At 40.1% G+C, this 20,150-nt stretch overlaps 3 protein-coding genes across 4 annotated transcripts; all 3 read left to right on the top strand.

Moving 5' to 3' along the window:
- The first annotated feature begins 25 nt into the window (after positions 1-25).
- Positions 26-2,885, top strand: gar1 (GAR1 homolog, ribonucleoprotein). Its single transcript, XM_084353220.1, has 7 exons — positions 26-121; positions 359-582; positions 1,380-1,534; positions 1,672-1,731; positions 1,836-1,950; positions 2,116-2,250; positions 2,337-2,885. The coding sequence occupies exons 2-7, from the start codon at positions 375-377 to the stop codon at positions 2,345-2,347; spliced, it is 684 nt and encodes a 227-aa protein (XP_084209346.1). The 5' UTR covers positions 26-121; positions 359-374; the 3' UTR covers positions 2,348-2,885.
- A 1,064-nt stretch (positions 2,886-3,949) lies between these two features.
- On the top strand, positions 3,950-8,776 carry LOC311257234 (alcohol dehydrogenase class-3). Its single transcript, XM_084352763.1, has 9 exons — positions 3,950-3,982; positions 4,535-4,636; positions 5,194-5,335; positions 5,440-5,527; positions 5,740-5,959; positions 7,213-7,473; positions 7,680-7,815; positions 8,302-8,440; positions 8,585-8,776. The coding sequence occupies exons 1-9, from the start codon at positions 3,965-3,967 to the stop codon at positions 8,607-8,609; spliced, it is 1,131 nt and encodes a 376-aa protein (XP_084208889.1). The 5' UTR covers positions 3,950-3,964; the 3' UTR covers positions 8,610-8,776.
- Positions 8,777-10,637: 1,861 nt separating this feature from the next.
- Positions 10,638-18,919, top strand: eif4ea (eukaryotic translation initiation factor 4ea). Of its 2 annotated transcripts, none has more exons than XM_084352589.1 (7): positions 10,638-10,707; positions 13,173-13,276; positions 13,597-13,692; positions 13,959-14,022; positions 15,038-15,151; positions 16,267-16,406; positions 17,210-18,919. In XM_084352589.1, the coding sequence occupies exons 1-7, from the start codon at positions 10,690-10,692 to the stop codon at positions 17,322-17,324; spliced, it is 651 nt and encodes a 216-aa protein (XP_084208715.1). In that variant the 5' UTR covers positions 10,638-10,689; the 3' UTR covers positions 17,325-18,919. The 2 variants fall into 2 exon arrangements, with proteins under 2 accessions (XP_084208715.1, XP_084208714.1); XM_084352588.1 differs by lacking the exon at positions 10,638-10,707 and adding an exon at positions 10,728-10,860.
- The last annotated feature ends 1,231 nt before the right edge of the window (positions 18,920-20,150 follow it).

Here is a 20,150-nt window from a genome sequence, read left to right as displayed (position 1 = left end):
CTCGGAGTTTACGACACTTGCCGACACCGGAGAGCAGCTTTACGGCAGCCCGTCCCCACACGTGTTGTCATCGCATGGACGTCCGTTGGAGTAAATAGCTGCAGCTCGCGGGTCTAAAGTTGTGAGTAATTTGCTTTAACTGTGTGTAGAAAGTGTTGAAGACTTGTCAGCGTTTAAATACCGAAGAGAAGACACGACGTGTTTGTTTATGGACGTAAATGAGGCTGAATTTGGGGGGTTTTAATTGTTTTAAGCGAGCTAGCATGTTAGCTTAACTTGTGTAGCGCTGCCACGGGGTTAGCTCACATTCACGACCACAGTCCTGACTGATTCTCCTCTCACGTGTTTTGTTTTACAGACGACTTGAAGAGAAAATGTCTTTCAGAGGAGGAGGAGGACGAGGTGGAGGATTTAACCGAGGTGGTGGCGGAGGATTTAACCGAGGTGGTGGAGGCAGAGGTGGTGGATTTGGAGGAGGCAGAGGTGGTGGAGGATTCGGAGGCGGCAGAGGTGGAGGTTTCGGACGGGGTGGAGGCAGAGGTGGATTCAGACAAGACTACGGTCCTCCAGAATATGTTGTCGGTAAGAAACGAGTCACTAACCTGTGATGTTGGGAAAATGTGTTGCAGAAGCTGAGGCTGGTGACTGAGCTGTGTGATTAAAGGCGCAGTGTGTAGTTTAGGGAAGAAGAGAGAGATCTCCATTGACTGATACACAAACTGACTTTAAAGGACAACACAACTGCACTGATGTTTTACTTTGTTTATATGTGGCGGACCCTGCCACCTTTCTAGCTTCAAACAGTGCTCTGGGGACCTCATTTTCTTCTGAGAACAGCTATGGAAAATAGATATTTCAGAGTACGTATTGTTACCTCATTGATATTGTAAATATTAAAACTCTAAGACTGAATTTCTTTGTGACAAAACTTTACTAAGTTGCTTTTATTTTGACAGGGCAGAGTGAGTTAACTAGATGCAGTCAGTGGGGGGAGCAGCTTGCAAAGGTCGAAAACACTTCCAGTAACCAAACTTGCCACTAAACACTTAATTGTGTGGTCAGGAAAATGACCGTAATCACCAGTACCCTGCCTGGAAATATCGCCACACCAACACCTTTCAATACACACCTTGTGATGTGAATGTGACATTTAAAAAAAACAGATGCGAAATGGGGAACTGGAAACTTGTGAAATTACATTATTTGAGTTACCATCATGCAATCATAAGACTAACATGTACACACGGTCCTCATTGTGTTTATACCTTCAGGGTTTCTCAGAATTCCTTCTTTGCCAACTTCTTCATTTTGTTTGTTTTGTCTGCCAAAACAGCTTTTTCACACAACTAACTGTGGTTCATTGTGTTTCCACTGTACAGCACTGGGAGAGTTCGTGCATCCATGTGAAGATGACATTGTGTGCAAGTGTACAACAGAAGAAAACAAAGTTCCCTACTTCAACGCTCCAGTGTACTTGGAAAACAAGGAGCAGATCGGGAAGGTGGATGAGATATTCGGCCAGCTCCGCGACTTTGTATCCTTTCTGTTGTAGTTCAGTCTCTGGACCTCAGAAACATCTTGTGGTTTAATAAAAATAAAGGTCAGTTTGTCTGGATTAAGTGTAATTGTTGCTGCTCAAAATCCTGTTGATTCCTTAACCCACCCGTGCAGTATTTTTCAGTCAAACTGTCTGATAATATGAAGGCATCGTCGTTTAAGAAAATGCAGAAGGTAAAACAGACATTGACATTTTAGAAATGGTTCATTTTAATCCTTGCAAACATTTCAGTGCCTCTGTGTGTTACACTGTATATAATTTTGCGATGCCTCTTTAGTTTTATATAGATCCGATGAAGCTCCTCCCGCTGCAGAGATTCCTCCCCAGGCCGCCAGGAGAGAAAGGTCCGCCAAGAGGAGGCCGAGGCGGGGGTAGAGGCGGTGGTCGCGGAGGTGAGGCATCTAACTTTGTCTCATTTTAATAAATCCTGTCTCCTATTGTTTATCAATGTGTAGCTCATCACACCGGGTCATGCTTATTCTAGCGTTAGCTGTCAAACTTAAAAAGCTCAGTGTTTCCGAAGTTAATACTGTTTTGCTTCTATTTGTTTTTCCCAGGCGGTTTTCGAGGTGGCAGAGGTGGAGGTGGTCGCGGTGGAGGATTTGGCGGCCGTGGTGGAGGGTTCGGAGGTGGACGTGGTGGAGGCTTCAGAGGAGGAAGAGGAGGTGGTGGTGGTGGACGTGGATTCAGAGGTTGGTCCTTTTTCAGTCTTCTACAAATTGTTCTTGTTCTTTCCACGTTTAAAGGTTTAAACTAATTTTTTGTTGTTTGCCTGTAGGTGGGAGATGATCTGACTGTGGTGCTCTGGTGTGACCGTCCCATTCCAGTCTTCTGCCACACAAGTAACAAAGGCTGCGTTTTATAACAGTGGCTGGCCTGATGGACTCAGAATATGGACATTGCCTCACTTTGTAGAACTTGAGTGGATTTTCTCTTTTTGTTTTATTTTTGTACCAGTTTTGAATGAGTGATGGATCTCCATGATTTGTATTTAAAAGGTTCATATGCTTGTTTGTAATGTAACGAGGACCTTTTCTGCCTGTCTGGGAGGATTACTGGGTCCCTTTGTGAATAGGCATTGTCATTATCCTGCGCTGACTGTGTTAAAATGTTAGGCCATGACAGATGTTTATACTTATAAGATTTCAAAAGATGCATTCACAGACCTCAATGTGTTAATTTCCTGAGATATGGGAACATGTGTGGTAAATCAGACTTTTATGCTATTAGTTGAAAACATTTTAATACCCATAGTTTGTAAAATCTTAAACAGGATATTGTCACATTTTTGTTGAAGACCTTGATTAAAGGGTGCTTTGTAACTGTGTCATGGATTTCATCTCTCAGGTATCGGTACTAGAACGGCATCCTAAGGTGTGTTTTTCCCCGAGGGCATTACTTAGAATAGGAAAAAAACACTGTGAAGCAAGTGATGTGTCAGGAGAGGTCAAAACATGAAGATTTATTGGCGCCCATCCCCTCCACAATGTGCTCCGCTTGTTTTATTTCACTGAGGTATGCACTCTATGTTGTGCAGAACGATGCCTGCAGCAACACGGTTTCACCTTTAAATCTGAGTTTCATCAAAACAGAAGCATATCATGATCCAACATGCAAAGGTGATGGGAAACTTGCCTACCCTGCGAGTAAGTACTGGACCTTTCAGTGAAGTACGAGACATCTTGTGTCCAGTCGTTAACATTTTTAAATGGATGAAGTATTTTTCATATTTATAGATTCTGCAACATTTAATGAGGGCGAAGACGATAAACACAACTCAAAATTAGTTATTTGATTGTGTATTCTGTGACATCAGAATTTCTATTTTGTGTTTTGAAGAATTAAACCAAATTATTAAATTTTTTTGTGAAATACAATATTTGATATTTTTGAATGAGTAATATCTGCATTGAAATTTACAAAATTAATCCTCTGACCCATTTAAAAAAAAACCCGAAAACATTACTATCACCAGCCCACATTCAGTATATATACAAATAATTGAATAGGTGTTGTTTTAGTTTCACTTATCCACCTTAAGACCAACTCAGTCTGTGTCAGGGGACAGTGTTGGTCAGCTGTCATTTATGTTGTCACACTTCTTTTTTAAGGCTAAGAAAGCTTTCACTTCCACATGTTAGTATTTATATCCGCTACATAAAAAAATAAAGTTGCTGTGAGATTTTTTAAAAACATTTATGACGCCAGTGCTCTTTTGATTCTGGGCTTTAATGCGATACAAACATGAAATAGACTCAAAAATAATTACAAAAAAAAATAATTAAAAATTAAGCTACGTGCCTACGTCACGCGTCCCCTTGCTCGTTCTCGTTTCTGATTGGTCCGGATCATTAACTCCTTTCCGGTTACGCTCCGCCCCCTCCCCGCTCTGCTGAGGAAACCAACATGGAGACAGCTGGAAAAGTGAGTACACGTCCCATCAAAAAGCGCCACAACTGTTAGAAATGCGTTGCTTTAACTGCATTATTCTACATTTATGTGTCGTAACGGCGACATACACTTCAGCTGTAAGACAGATGAACAAGGTTTCTCCCAGCTGACGTGCAACACACACACACACACACACACACATGCGTTGAATGAACAAGTACAAATAATCAGTAACGCTTACTTAATCGGGTCAGTCAGCCGCCTGTGGTCTGAGTGAGTAGCTGTAATATGTGTCCCGAGGGACATATTTAATGCTGGTAAGTTAAGACAGTGATTAAAAACAGTCACCACTAGTTTAAGTGGAGGAGAAGTCGTAGCCACGTCTCTGTTACACCTGCAACAACTGGAAAAAAAGCTGCACAGGGTTAAATGTATTAAAGCAGAACAACTCTGAGGGCTTTGCATGAGCTCGGACAGTTCAAAGTGCAACTGCCCCATGCAACCAGCTGGAGCTGCCACACACTGCAAACAGCCAGTCAACGCCTGGCTGCACTCACTCCACTCAGTGCTGTACTCTGCCCTCAGGTGATCAAGTGCAAGGCAGCTGTAGCCTGGGAACCTGGGAAGCCTCTTTCCATTGAGGAGGTGGAGGTGGCCCCACCCAAGGCCCATGAAGTTCGCATCAAGGTAATCCAAACCATTGCATCCCACTTTTTACATGAGAACCCCCCTCCGACATTTAGATGTCCAGCTCAGTGAGTGAGAAGGCTCCTTTTTTAAGGTTTCATCAATAAATTTATTGGGAATATCGATATGTGCAATACTAAAGTCACAGAAGCAGGATTATAATGAAGTACCGTCGAGCTGTAAAGATGCTCTGGTCTGCAAATCTTGTTATCCAGATGTAAGAAAACATGTTTGTTTGGCACAGACCCCAACAAATGTCACATCATCAGGATTTTAATGTTTGTGACCAATAAATATCATTCCCAGTAATCATGAATCATATCGCAATCTGTTGAATTAACTGCAATATATATATTTTTTATCATATTGTGTAGCCCTTTAGCTTTAGTTTAGCTTAGTATTTCCTTTTAGCGACCTGTTTTATCAGCATGAGAAGCCTAGAACCTACAATCTCCCCTGGAAGGATCACACACAGCCCAAAGTTTTAACAGACAGACTTACTTCTTGCATGTAGCAGCTGTGTCGGACTGATACTGAAATGACTCTGTGCCTCTCAGCTCTTTGCCACAGGGGTGTGTCACACGGATGCCTACACTCTGAGTGGCAGCGACCCCGAGGGGCTTTTCCCCGTCATCTTGGGCCACGAGGGTGCTGGAACAGTGGAGAGCGTTGGTGAGGGTGTCACCAAATTCAAGCCAGGTACGAAGCAGCCGGACAAGATATTTGAATTTAAACATCTGAATGCTTTAGCGAATATGTCTCGCATGATTTCTAATTATTTACAATTCCCCCTCTTCTCCAAGGCGATACTGTCATCCCGTTGTATGTGCCACAGTGTGGTGAATGCAAATTCTGCAAAAATCCCAAGACCAACCTCTGCCAGAAAATTAGGTAAAACTGTGACTAATTTACTTAATTTTATTTATTTATTTGTGACTTTAATAGTTGAACTCACAGCCTCGTGCACTACACCTCAAACAAATCACAGCTCAGTCATCATCAGTTTGAGCGTCCACCTGCCCTCCGCTGAAGTACACAGCAATTACGTTTCATCATTCATTGATGAAAAGAAATCAACTTTTCTCTTTGGTTGCACCCTGCAGAATTACCCAGGGCCAGGGCCTGCTCCCCGACAAGACCTCACGCTTCACCTGCAAAGGAAAGCAAGTGTTTCACTTCATGGGGACCAGCACCTTCTCGGAGTACACCGTAGTGGCCGACATCTCTCTAGCCAAGGTGAACGAGAAGGCCCCAATGGATAAAGTGTGCCTTCTTGGATGTGGCATCTCTACAGGTTACGGTGCCGCTCTTAATACTGCCAAGGTGGGTACCACAGGCTGTAGGCCATGCTGTGCTATAGCCAATTACCTCCAAGTACTCCAGTCCAGTTCAGTTCTTTACACTTCAGAACAGTAATTTTTGCGTTTCCTTCATCAAAACATGAATGAGTCCACTGCAGACTACAGTTTGGTCAGTCAGAACAACCAGAGTCATCTTGTCGTCTGCACCCTGATAGAAGATTTCCCAACTTCTTGCTGCCTTTTCTCAAACAAAACGTGTTTACTTGTCGGTATAAACAACCACATACTCAGAGAAAAATGTACACATCAGTGTGTGCTGTGCGTAGGGAGTGTGCGAGTGCGTGGTTGAGGCTGAGAAAGAGCAACAATAAAAAGGCAGTGAATGCGAGCAGAACAGAGGACAACCGAGGTCAGCAGTTTGTATATGTGGTCAGTCTTGCAGTAATGTGCAGTTTTCTCATGAGGCGAGACGACACAAGCCTCCCCCGTTGTTTCCCAACTGATGGGAAAAGTGAAAGAGCTTGCCCCCAAAGCCTGGCCTTCATTAAGAGTAATGTGTGCGGTGGAAACACAAAACAGATCTTGGATATGTGTATGATGATTGCAGGTGACATACTGGCTGCGATACCGAAAGTGCTTTGGTGGAGCAAGGCTTATAAGACCGCATCATAAACAAGGAGCATTATTCCCTGACTTTCTGTCAAAAGTGAGAAAACTGCTGTTGGATAATTGTGACACATTTTATTTTTTAAAGCTTGTTAGTCAGAACAAGTTTGTCGCCCAGAGGACAGAATGCAAAGAGAGGAAATTTGTCTCATTGTTCGCAGGATTCACTCTGAAATGGGTCACCCTTATTACTCATGCAAGATATAATGTGAAATGAGCTGTTGCCAAAGGGGTCTCTCTTCAAGTTGTTGTTGTTTTCTCATGTTTTTGTTGTGACGTTATTTTGACCCAAAAATGTCAGTTTCTGACGTGCTAACAACTCACCAGAAAATTAAAAAACATTTGCTGGCATCTATTCAGAAAGCTTGACATGAATCCCATAATTACGGTGTGCGCTTCCAAGTTTTTGTCTCCTTTATCGTCCCTGGTACTTGAATATATTAAAAACAGAGAAATTGCAATATAATAATACAAGAAAATCCAACTCTGATATTTGTATTATTAAATGTGACGAGCCGACTTTTAAGTTCTGTCACAGATTTGCTGAATGCAGAATATTTCAGTGATACTTGAATTCTCACGTTGCCGTTCTTCCTCGTGCACATTCAGGTCGAGCCCGGTTCTACATGTGCTGTTTTTGGCCTTGGAGCTGTTGGCTTGGCTGTTATTATGGGCTGCAAGGTTGCTGGGGCAACCAGGATAATTGGTGTAGACATCAACCCTGCCAAGTTCGAGACAGCCAAGGAGTTTGGAGCCACCGAGTTTGTGAACCCCAAGGACCACAGCAAGCCCGTCCAGGAGGTTCTGGTGGAGATGACTGACGGGGGTGTGGACTATTCTTTCGAGTGCATCGGAAATGTGCAAATCATGGTGAGACTTTGTGATCGGATCATCTTACAGAAATGGAAGTAAACAACATATAAAAGACTGTCAGAATGTGTTCATTCATCATCCAGGTTGATCGTTAGACGTAGGCAGTAGAGCCGGTGCAGAGGCACGTAGTATTCAGTGAATTCAACGGGTGGCACAAGCTGCATGCAAAATAGCTTTCAGAAATGAGCATGTTATTATTTCAGAGAGCTGCTCTGGAGGCATGCCACAAAGGATGGGGTGAAAGTGTCATCATCGGTGTCGCCGGAGCTGGACAGGAGATCTCGACCAGACCATTCCAGCTGGTGACAGGCCGAGTGTGGAGGGGCACAGCCTTTGGAGGTGACTGTCTGTGTTAGAAAATGACTTGTCACGAAGAGCATTATGTGGTCTGACCGCATTTCCAACTTTCTGCAAGTTTAAAACCTTTCAAATTACCAAACCAAAATTACCCCTAATTATGGGTCATTTAAGTTTATATTCTACTAGATTTTAATTTAAATGTAGCTCAACCTTTGCAACGACTGAGTCCAAATTATCTATACAAAAAAATTGCTTTCTAATGAAAATGCATGTATATGTAGTGTTTTTTTATCAGCCTTGTGGTGATCATTGATCAGCTGTATAAGGACTAAGCTGTTTTAAATTGCAGCATGTGAAATACCTCAACATTTCTACCAGGTAACAGCTGAGCAGCTATTTATCTTTATTGGGTTGAGAATAAGTGTCTCACCAGTGCAGAAGGCATTTTGCTGAAACAGCAGTGCCATTCAAACAGGCTAAGTAAAAAATGCAAGTTGTTAAACTGGTTTTGATAATCAACTCCAGGTTGGAAGAGTGTGGAGAGCGTTCCCAAACTGGTGGAAGAATACATGAGTAAGAAGCTGAAGGTGGACGAGTTTGTGACCCACACGCTGCCCTTTGAGAAGATCAGTGAGGGATTTGAGCTCATGCACGCCGGAAAGAGGTGAGAAAAACATCTTAATTATCCAGTCTGCATAACACACGTTTGCTCCAGTTTCATTTGTTTCTATAGCCCTTTTCATTTAATTATTTTCTGCTGCTCTATTGACTATAGTTCTCTTAATTACTGTGTTTTTTCTCATTGCAGTATCCGCACAGTGCTGACCTTCTGAAGTGCCTGAATCACGACCTCTTTCACATCCGGCCTTTAAACAATCTCCTTCCGTAGTTGCAGCAGCACTTAATGTTTCTCTCTGCACTTGTTCATAAGTTTAAGCATTAGAACACCAGCAGTTTAACTGCCTGAAGCAAAAAGTCATTAAAGTTTTTTGAAACGTCAGTCAACAATGAGTCTGTCAGTCCTGTTTATTCACTGTTCCAAGACCTCAAAGCACGATAACAGCATCTAATCATATTACATAACAGCTACATTATGCAATACCACGTTCATACTAAATGCACATATTGTGACAGACACTGAATATCACAAAACATAAACAAATGTGATAAATAATGAGAATAAATACACATTTTACAAACAAATATGCCAGTTAAAAAGACTTGTATACTTTCGGTATATATTGCACTTCTATTTGACTTTTGATAAAGTCATCACAAACTGTGCGATAGCATACCACAGCCTGATTAGATCACAAGCTTCATCCTGTCTTAAAGATAATCATAATCACCCACAAACATCTCAACGTCATCTGACTCAGCATGACTGTTGAATCTTACTGTATGTTTTTGCAGTATCTTTTAGCAGTGCAGTGCAATAATCCACAAGCTCTTATTAGCTGCCTGCATTCCTAACTATTGTCATTCATACAGATTTAATATACACGATTCAAAATTTTTAAACAAGTGTTTAAAAAACAAAATGATGTTTAAAGTTCGTATGTCCTGCTACATTTAAAAAAAGAAATAAATTGGCAGTGGAGTGTTGAGGATGAGTTCAAGCGTCTCACGGCCTTGGGAACATGGAGTTAGGGTTCATGCACCCATATCCCAATATCCATAATTTTGAGTAGTGTATGTTAAGTAACAAAAGATATTAATGTCTTTTGCCGAAGTAAACTGTCACTGGTTTTGTGGCTTGTCGTGGACTTTTGAATCCGTATCATCTCATCTGTGTGCTCGTTAGGTTTTACAATCTAAAAAAAGTGACTTTGATGTTTTCGAGTCTAGTGTGATAATGTTTTAGACTGTGACTTTGATCAAGGGCTAAATAAGTCAACCTGATCTCCTGAGTATTATCAGCTATATTGGTAAAAGATGGGGATAATTCAGTTTATTAATAATCTCTTGCTTTACATGAATACTTCTGAAAACCACTAAAGAAATGTCCAGATAACGGTCACAAGTATGATGGACTATTACTCTCGCTCTCCTCTCTCTCTAGCTTTCTCCTCCTCCTCTCTTTTCATTCAGGCTCCTCTCTGCTGGACCACGGCCCCCGGGAGCCTCTCTCTCCCTCCTGGCTCCCGCTGCCTCACACATTGAGAGGTCTGGATCGTCATCACCCTGGGCTCCCATGGATCATTGCTCTCTTCTGTTTTACTATCTCCTTATATCTGTACTTCTGTGAAATTTAAATCTTTTTATGTTCTGATGGGTTTTGTTGCTAATTATCTCGCGTGGCCTGTTGTTTTCCAGGTCACCAGGTCCACACTCCTCTCATATATTTTATATAACTGACTTGCATCAGGCAATCTAGCTATGAAATATGTAAACTGTGATGTTGTTGTTCTGGTCTGTACATGAAACATCTTGCATGTCTGTCCCGGGACAGGGATCCCTCCTCTGTGGCACCTCCTGAGGTTTCTTCCATCTTTTTTTCCCCGTTAAAGGTTTTTTGGTTTTTTTAATATGGAAAGTTTCTCCTCACTTTATTCGAGGGTCTGAGAACAGAGGGTGTTGTTCACTGTACAGACTGTAAACCCCACTGAGGCACTGTGACTGTGATTTTTGGCCTATGTAAATAAAATTGATTTGATTTTGATTTGAGTTCATGTAATTTAATTCATGTGATCTTTTCTTATCACTTCAAGGACAATTGCAGATGACTTCCTCAGATAAAGGTGGGACTTTTTTAATTATTGATTAGTGATTATGGTCATTTGAGTCCCAAACAAACCCTGGATCAACGTGCGCTTCATCCTCTTGCGCATGCGCGATGTGATAGTACCAGATGGCCCAATCACAGTCACTATTTTAACGGTCGACAGAAAAGTTGAGCGTGATTTCCAGAAGATGGCGACCGCTCTGGTGGTGAGTGCACAGCGACACACCGCTGCCCGAGTCCCTCAGCGCTGGTTTGCTTTTATCCCCTGTGAAAACATGAACGATGAAACACAACGACGGGTTGTTGAGACAGACATCTCCAGTAGTTGTGTAGACGTCCCTGTTGTCCACCTCCGGCAGGTAACAGGACAACACTGACTGAAGATGAACACAGTCGCTCCTCACACCCGACGCCGGTGAGGACGTTTGTGTTAACCGCTGTGAAGTGCGGTGACCTCGGGGACTGACACCGGGTGAAAGCGCGGTGTTGACGGAGCGGACACTCGGGTCGGTACCCTGACACTAACTAACTAACTAACTCTGATGCTCGGATGAATGTCAGCCGCCTCCAAGCGTCGCTCCACAACCCGGTGCCGACCTCCGCAGACAGCTAGCTAACCGTGAGCTAGCAGCGGGGGCGACGCTTTGTTTTACCGCTGCAGCGACAGACGTGCAACACATGCGAGCTAAGACCTGCTGCTGTCCTGAGCTGCATGTTGAGCTAATAACAGTAACTTTACTCATCGCAGCAAGGTTACAAAGTGCTTCACATGAAATACAAGTTCAAATAGGGTTCACAGGACACGTGAGAATAAAAGACAAGTTAAGATTGGCAGGTGAAAAGTGCTTCAGAGAATGTATTAAGATAAAACATTAAAAACACAGGCCACCATAGTGTTTTAAAGTTCATTGCTGCAGGAGTCGGTACTTTCCAATCTGTTTTAAGAAATCTTATGTATAAATTTATTTGCCACCTTCAATGTGTCTGAAAATAAAATCATCCTGGTTTTATTGCAGATATAAGGTTTAGCACTTCACGCCACCAGTTCCAGTTAGTCAGCTGTGTCTTTGTAAGGCAACAATGTTACTGTTTTTAAGAGATTTAAAAGCTCTTTTATTGTGAGTTTGTAAGTCATTTATTTTAAGCAATGTCTTTTATCCGGACCGTGAGTCCACAATATAGTTTTGAATTGAAATGGATAAGAATGAATAAAAAGTAAAACACTAGAATACATGTAAAATTTACAGATCAGCAATAAAAAAGGCTTTCCTATACAAAAGAAATATGTTTTAAGCAATGACCTCCAAAACAGGGAGTGTGTTTTTCCTGGTCTTGGAGCTCTGATAGTTAAACCCTGTTCGCCCTCGGTCACCGGCCTTGACCCACGTTCGTCCAGCAAGGGTAGGTTGGATGATCTTAGGTTGCGATTTGATTTGCAGCGTAGGGAGTCAATAGTTCAGTAATGTAACTGGGCGCCAGACCGTGTTGGGCTTTAAAAGTTATCTTAAAATAAATCCTGAATTTAACAGGCAGCCAGTGAAGGGAGGAGAGAATAGGAGTAACGTGGGGACCTACGATTAGTCTGTGTTAAAATAATACTGAAGCCGAGCCACAGAGGATTGACTTCTAGAGTGCATTTCAAAAGTCGAGGCATGAAAAACAAAGTTTTCAATGAGCCTTTCTAAGTTAGGAAAACGGCACTGATTTAAATTTATTAATGTTTCTTAGATGGAAGTAATGAGATTACTGACGTGGTTCAAAGTTCAGTTGGGAATCAAATATGACACCAAGATTTCTGGCTGTAGATTTTATATTGATTGACGAGGGACCAAGGAATGGTTTTAATATTGATGTTGTTCTACCTGGATGAATATTATGAAACTAGGTCTGAGCATGGTTGGTTTATGAATCCTAATGTGTCCCTGTTACATTTGGTGGGTGGGATGGCGTGGCCAAATTTAGTCAAGTTATATGCAAAAATAGTTTAAGATTGTCCAAAGACCGCAACACAAAGGCAAACTCAAGATTTTAATATCGGCCTCATGGATAAGGGTCAAAACAAATCAAATGTACTTTATCAAAATCCATTTCATCCAAAATGCACAGAAGCAGTGAAGTAATACAGAAGAACACACAACAAAAGTAAACGATACAAAAAAATGCACATTCCTCCTTTAAAACTACTTAAATACCCCATAAAGCTGCAGCAGGTAATCCGTTAATTATTAAACAAATCACCCACTATTTTGAGAATCGATTAAATGGTTTAATTTTTTTTAGGAAAAATCCTCATTTCAGCCTCTTAAATGTCAATATTTTTGGTTTTCTTTACTCCATCAGTAAATTGAACAAACCAGATGTTTTGAGGGTTTCATCTATGGTGTAAGGAAACACTGATTGCCTTTTTTCACATTTTATAGCCCAAACAGGTTTACTCAACAGTGAAAATAATCATTATTTACAGCCCTCCTATCCACTCTCATATACTCTCATATACATAACATTTTTTTTTTCAAAATTTCAATTACGACAATAAAACTAAAGACAAGTTAGATGATTAAATGCAGCATAACGGTGCCAGCAGCTGTCATCACAGATGGCACATTAGAAACATTTTTATTGACAATTCTCTGAAAGTTTCAATGCGTCTTTGTACCGTTGTGTTTCCTAGGTGTCCTCTTCAGTTGCGGCAAATCCTCAGAAGAAACAAAACAATGCAATCATTCAAAAGATTGTGAGTCCTGAATCGTACATCAAGCATCCATTACAGAACAAGTAAGTCTAGTTTCACTCCTTTTACCCCAGCAAGTAGAGTCAAAAAGTTATCATGCAGAAAACATGATGAACAAGTGCATTAATACAGTTCAGATTTTTAATGATGGGACATTGAAGAGTTATTGGTCACATGATATTTGTCTTATCAGTTAAGACACTCAAAAGGCGTTAGGGTTTGAGCAGGATGATCTCGCCCTTATATCAGGTTCAGTAGTTTTATTGTGACTCTGCACATCTCCTCCAGTGAAACAAGTTGTTAATGAGCAACATGACAAATGAGGGAAAGCATGCTGTCAGTCTAACCCTTCTTTGATTTGCAGGTGGGCTCTTTGGTTTTTCAAGAACGACAAAAGCAAAACATGGCAATCTAATCTTCGTCTCATCTCCAAATTTGACACTGTGGAAGACTTCTGGGCGTAAGTTTATTATCGCTATATGCTGCACATGTCTGCATTAAAAGATGTAGAATTGCACAACATCAGAGCTATTCATGATTACGGTGAATGGAAATGATCATTTTTGCGTCATAATTTAAATTAAAATAATGATGTTTGGGTGTGTACCAAACAACGTTTTCCTACATCTTCAGTCCTACTGGCAGTCGTTGGTGATGTGTGAAGTTATGCTGCTTAAAGGTTTTCTGTAACATACTTTTACATAAAATATCCTCCATCTTTTACAGATTATACAATCACATTCAGCTATCAAGTAACTTGCTGTCTGGCTGTGACTACTCGCTCTTCAAGGTAAGAGTGCTCTTATAACTGTCTTTCGACAATGTATAATTATACCCACTAAAAACTCTGAATTGTCTCAACTTCCCATGTTAATAGATAATCACATTAATTTAGGGGGACAGGACAACGTTGGTGCACTCTCGCACGTTCAAGGAATTAACAATGCAGTTCACTTCATTCTATGCGAGCGAAGGGGCAAATAAAACTGTGACATCCGGTGGCAAAGGCATGTCGCATCATGGCTTCGCATGACCTGTGAAGTCAAGTCTCAATCAGTAACAATGACGTGTGTGTGGCTGAGCCCTCAAATGGACTACAAACCAGCAAACTGAGCTTCCTGTGCCTCACAGAACCAAAATGAAATACAATTTTCTTTCTGTGTTTTATAATTCCGGTCAGTTCATAGCCCTCACTGTCGAACTACAAAGGAACCAAGACTGGCAAACTTGGACTTTCATGGCCTTGTTGGTAATTCATTCATCTGAGTTTTGCTGATTTGTGAGCCTCCATCATCAGTGATACATGTGTTCATTGGGTAGGGAGAATCAAAACATAGTTTTTTCCAGATACTTGCACCAAGTCAGGCTGCACTTCACTTCACTTCATCTTCTCCAGTGGCCACAATGAGCCTATAAAGGATTAGTTATGAGCATCAGTCACAACTGAAACTGGATCTCATCTGTCATAAATAATGTTACGTAGTTGGGAACAGAGGATGGAAAGGTGGCATCTTGTAATGCATTGTGGTGGTGACAAGTTCCTGCTGTCAGATGCTACTGCAGTTGCCACATTTACATGCAGACATGGTTACCAAATGCATATTTAAAAAGACCAGCTGTTTCTTGACTGTTGCAATGATCTGCAGATTAATTTTTTAATTCAGTTTATGCTTTTAGAGGAACAACAGAACTTGAGGACTTAATTACCTTTGGTCGTGATCTAAAGGGGAAACTTACAAATTAAAGCCTTCGTTCATCGTGGAATATTTATAGTGTTGTAAACTTTGACCTTTATTTGGATGCAGGATGGGATTGAGCCGATGTGGGAGGATGAACAGAATCGACGAGGTGGCCGCTGGCTGATAACTCTGTCCAAGCAGCAGCGTAAAGCAGACCTGGATCGGTTCTGGTTGGAGACGGTATGTTCAGTCCTGTCGAGTATTGATTACTTCAGTGATACCTTTTTATGTCTTATCTAGGGATGCACCAATATCGCCCCCTATCAGCAAGTTAACTGAAATTCAATGGTGGCAGTGGCCGGTGTTTATCTGTTGTGAGCTACTGGCTTGTGACATCCCTGCAATCCATTTGTAAGGCTATATAAATGCATATTATTGAGTAGGTTGTTGTATAGCAGGCTAAAGGTGCTTTTGAAGCAGTTGCTTTTAAAGGTTTTTTTCTTATTTCCCAGCACAAAAGGTGAATAAATGACAAGAAAAACAAAATGACAAAGGGGAGGTGATTTCAGTGTATGAATACTCGCAAATATGGACTACTACTGGCAGCAGACTGGAATATGTTACAAACAAAAAGCAAGCTATATATTAGACGAATAGAAAAATAAGTTAAACACATAATCCAGGCTGACAGCAGCACAGTTACAGCTGTCAGAAAAAATCAACTGTGCGAATATGTAAATTAATAGGCTTATAATATCACGGCCCCATCATTAGGGCACGAGTAGAGCTGACTTTAACTACATACGTTTATTCCATTACAGTAAAGTGTTGCTGAGATTTATTTTTATGGCATTTGTGACAAGCTTAGTCTTATTCTTTCAGCTGTAACCCCCACAGTGTCTTACACACTTTGGAGCAGATGCAAAATAATTACAAAAACAGAATTCAAGGCGATACTTTCATATCTTGTAACGTACAGGGGTTTAATGTTTCAATCTGTCTGTTGTAAGATAATGTTGGTATAAAAAAAGCACAATGAAATTGCTTTGACATTACTTGCAGCCAAAAGGAAAAAATAAATAAATGAAGAAGACTGGAGGAGGCGCTCCTACACAGCAGTACACCTCTGTCAATCCACACACCGAGCTCAGCATGATCTTCTGTGAAAGATGCTGTCATTTTCCAGAGTGCATGCTGGCACACTGTGGCCTGTCATGGCTTCCTGGGAAACTTGAGTCATTGTTAAGAGTAACACCTGTGCTTTTCCTCCTGTGAGAAGTCAAAATGTCTGCCATTAAAAAGGAACTGCTCCCCAATTTCAAGGCATTTGGAAATAATGTCTGTTTTTCCTGCAGCTCTTGTGTCTTATCGGTGAAGCCTTTGACGACCACAGTGACGACGTTTGTGGAGCCGTCATTAACGTCCGAGCCAAAGGAGACAAAATCGCAATATGGACCACGGACTACGAAAACAAAGAAGCCATCACACACATAGGGTAACTCAAACATATTGATGAACGTGCCAATAGCCCTTTTTACACATGTACAAATGTTGTGTGTAACTTTTACTTACGAGTATTTAAACCCCTGTAGCTGAAATGAGCTACTTGAATTTTACACTCCTTTTACAGTGATAGATACCCAGTTAGTTCAAGAGCTGGAAAGAAAGAAAACCCCAGTGTCATATTTAAGGGTGTCAGTATGGAAGAGTATTAGGGCCAGGGGTGAGGAGAAAAAATGAGGTTTTTTGTCATTATGCACTTCAAGAAAAAAGTTGAGAATAAAGTTTAAATACAATTGTGTGAATACAGTCAATGTTGAGAATAAAGTTGACATTTCAAGATTAAATTCAACCTTTGAGACTACATTAAACAGCGCATATGACTGCTTCAACAAAATGCCTTGTGTAGATGAATTGGTGAAACTGTACTTCAGAATCTTCTGTAGTAACAAAGAAATAATTTCTCTTTTAGCTCATAAACACAGTGTAGTTGTCCGTATTAGGACTTTGAAGAGATTGTTACACTACACACAGAAAGTTACACGCCAAGGATTTAGGCCCTAATAATTCTGTATTTCAGTGCTGTGCAGGAAATCCCTGTTGAGCAAAATATGTCTGAAGATACAGCATCAGTGGACAACCTCTGTGCTACTGAAGGAGAATAGAGATAATTTATTATACATGCCTGTCTTTGTAGGGCTTCTTGTGTCGTTTGTCACATATGAAGGTTTAAAAATGTTTTCTTTTAGCATTTGCTAATGTGCTTTACACGTCTTTTTTCTTTCCCTGCCTCTGTAGGCGTGTGTATAAAGAGAGATTAGGCGTTCCGCCAAAAGTGATCATCGGATATCAGTCACATGCAGACACGGCCATAAAGAGCAGCTCCACAACCAAGAACAAGTTTGTTGCCTGAGGACCATAAACCAGAATCATCATCCGTGCTTTTTCTGTTGCCAGCAGAGATTTTTTGTGATTTTTCTATGAATGTAACAGACAGGCAAACAAAAAGGAAACCGTTTTATCTCCACTTTAAATCGTTGTTAGTGGATTTACATGTTTGTTAACACTTCACCAATGCTTTTGTTTCTGGTGAGAGTATGTGCAGTTACAATGTAGCACCATCATTTGAGGACTTTATAACTTTGTTTTTGTGGTGGAGGGCTGAAGATGAGTAAAAGATGTTTTGATGCCCTGATTTCATTTTTAAATGCGGTTGCATATTTGTGAATTTATTAATTTATCCACCGCTTACGTTTTTCTTAAAGTACTTAACATTAAAGGCAAGAAAAGAAAGTAAAACATTTTCTACTTTGGTACAAGCTGTAGTGTTCTGTTAGTATTGTACATCCAAGTCAGTTCACAGTAAAAATGTATTGCATGGTCTAATTGTTAACCATGCAATGTGATATAACCCACAAGTGAAGAGATCAGAACTAACAAACTGATAGAAACCTTTGTTCTCATAGGAACCTTTTCTGCAGTTGTATTTCAGTTTGATAAATTCTTTATTGCCAGTGTTACAAATGGGAAGTCTTGGTTTGAACTGCTAAGTTTCTTGTCAAGCAGCTTGTGCAATTTTATGTGAAGAGTTAAAATTGAGATGTTTACCATTCTCAGAAGCAGAATATATATTTAAAGATGCTGGTGGTGCTTCATATTGTGTCTAAAGTTAATTTCTGTGAAAATTTGCCAGGATCATCCTAAGTTCCTTAATTTTTTCCATCTGTAAAAACACACTCCTGTTTTTCTGACTTGAGACATGAAAAAAAATTCAGAAACGAAAATATTCCACTCAGCTTCACACATGAAACTTAATTTCGTTTCACACAAGAAGAAGACTCCTGGATTTTTTCATTAAAAGAAAAACATTACGTTTCATACAAAATTCTCTTGAAACATTTTTGGAAAAAAATTCTCCAGAAATTTTTTTTTCACTGTTCCACACATGAATTTTTTGCTGAGATCCATATTCTGAGTCTCTGAGTCTACTGTCTCCTGTTTTGAGAATTGGTGAAAAGATTTTGACATCAACTTCATTGTCACTCAAGAGTAAACTAAAAGATTTACATCAAAATGGATGAAGGATGCTTTGTTAATCATACATGGTGCTGCTTGAGCAAAATTATAAAGTATGTACATTTTTTGCCATTCATGTCGGAGCTGTTAGTTTACTTTATCTCTTACACATATGTCCCTAGAATTTTGAGCACAGAAAGATACCAGTGATATTTTCCAAATATACATATTTTTGGGTTTGTATATTTTCTGCTGAAGCCATAATATCCAGTAAAAAAAGTTTACTTGTTCATTTTAAATGCCTTTTGTTCTACTGCTTTGATAGTTTACATTGTCATTATTTACATTCCAAATTTCATTTTGTTTGTGGCATGAACAAATGTGCATTGTCTGGAGGATTCAACTGTGCCTTGAATGTTACAGCCTGCCCCATATTTCTAGGCAGTAAATGTACGAAAGATGGATTGTAAATAAACATTTAGTGTGAAGTGAGGTGTGTTCTCTTTCTATGAGGTGTTTGACTAAAGGCAACACTTTGAAATAAAAACAAAAATTCTGACTTTTTTCAACTTTTCTGAGAAGTCTGCCTTTTTTTGAACGTTTTCTGAAAGTTCTGACTTTTTCCCATCAAATTTTGACTTTTCCCTAAACTTTTTCTGAAAATTCCAACTTTTGTTTCAAATTTCTCTCAAAACTCTGACTTTTATTCCCCCCTAACAGTTTCTCCTCAAAATTCTGACATTCCCCCCAAAATTCACTTTTTTTTCCTCGAAATTTTTCTCTTCAGAAAAAGTTACTTTTCCGAAAAAGTTACTTTTCAGAATAAAAAAAATTCCAACTTTGGTTTCAAACTCTTAAATTTCCAACTTTTATTACCCCCAAAAAGTTTCTCTTCAAAATTCTAACTTCCCCCCCAAATTCTGACTTTTTTAAAAATTCTTCTGAAAATCCTGACTTTTTTCCCCCTGTCACACCACTGGTCTAGGGGAACCCAAGACATACCATGATTTGTGTCTCCCCATTCTTTCCACCCCCAAAAGAAAGCCAGTGTCACAGAGGAGCCACGTTCAAAGTAGCATTTATTTTGCTTCAGAGGGAGAACAAGGCCAACACAACAAACAACATAATCCGTTTACCCCTAACTTCCTGCCACAAATCAGAAATATAAACAAAAGACAAAATCTTACCCAACTCCTACATCGGTTTAATCAGTTTATTCAGTACACATCACAAACAAAACACGAGTCAGACTAGACACTGGTCCATGTTGGAAGTGGAAGGTTGGTGGAGATGGAGATTGCAGTCAGCTGGCGGTTCAAAAAGGGCTCCTCTCCTCCCTCTGACCAATCCTGTGTCAGCAATCAAGCTGAGCAAGCCAACCAGCAGGTCCAACCTGATGCATTTCCCTGAATTTCTTTTATCTAAAATAACTTTTTTTCAGAAAGTTACTTTTCAGAAAAAGTTACTCTCCAAAAAAAGCTACTTTTCAGAAAAAGTAACTCTTCAAACAAAGTTACTTTTCAAAAAAAGTTACTTTTCAGAAAAAGTTACTTTTCAGAAAAAGTTACTTTTCAGAATAAAAAAAAATCCAACTTTGGTTTCAAACTCTTAAATTTCCAACTTTTATTACCCCCAAAAAGTTTCTCTTCAAAATTCTAACTTCCCCCAAATTCTGACTTTTTTAAAAATTCTTCTGAAAATGCTGACTTTTTTCCCCCGTCAC

This window comes from Pagrus pagrus (assembly GCF_965226575.1).
Source record: "Pagrus pagrus genome assembly, chromosome: 5".
NCBI classification, from domain to species: Eukaryota; Metazoa; Chordata; class Actinopteri; order Spariformes; family Sparidae; genus Pagrus; species Pagrus pagrus.
This window is presented reverse-complemented; position numbering and strand designations above follow the sequence as displayed.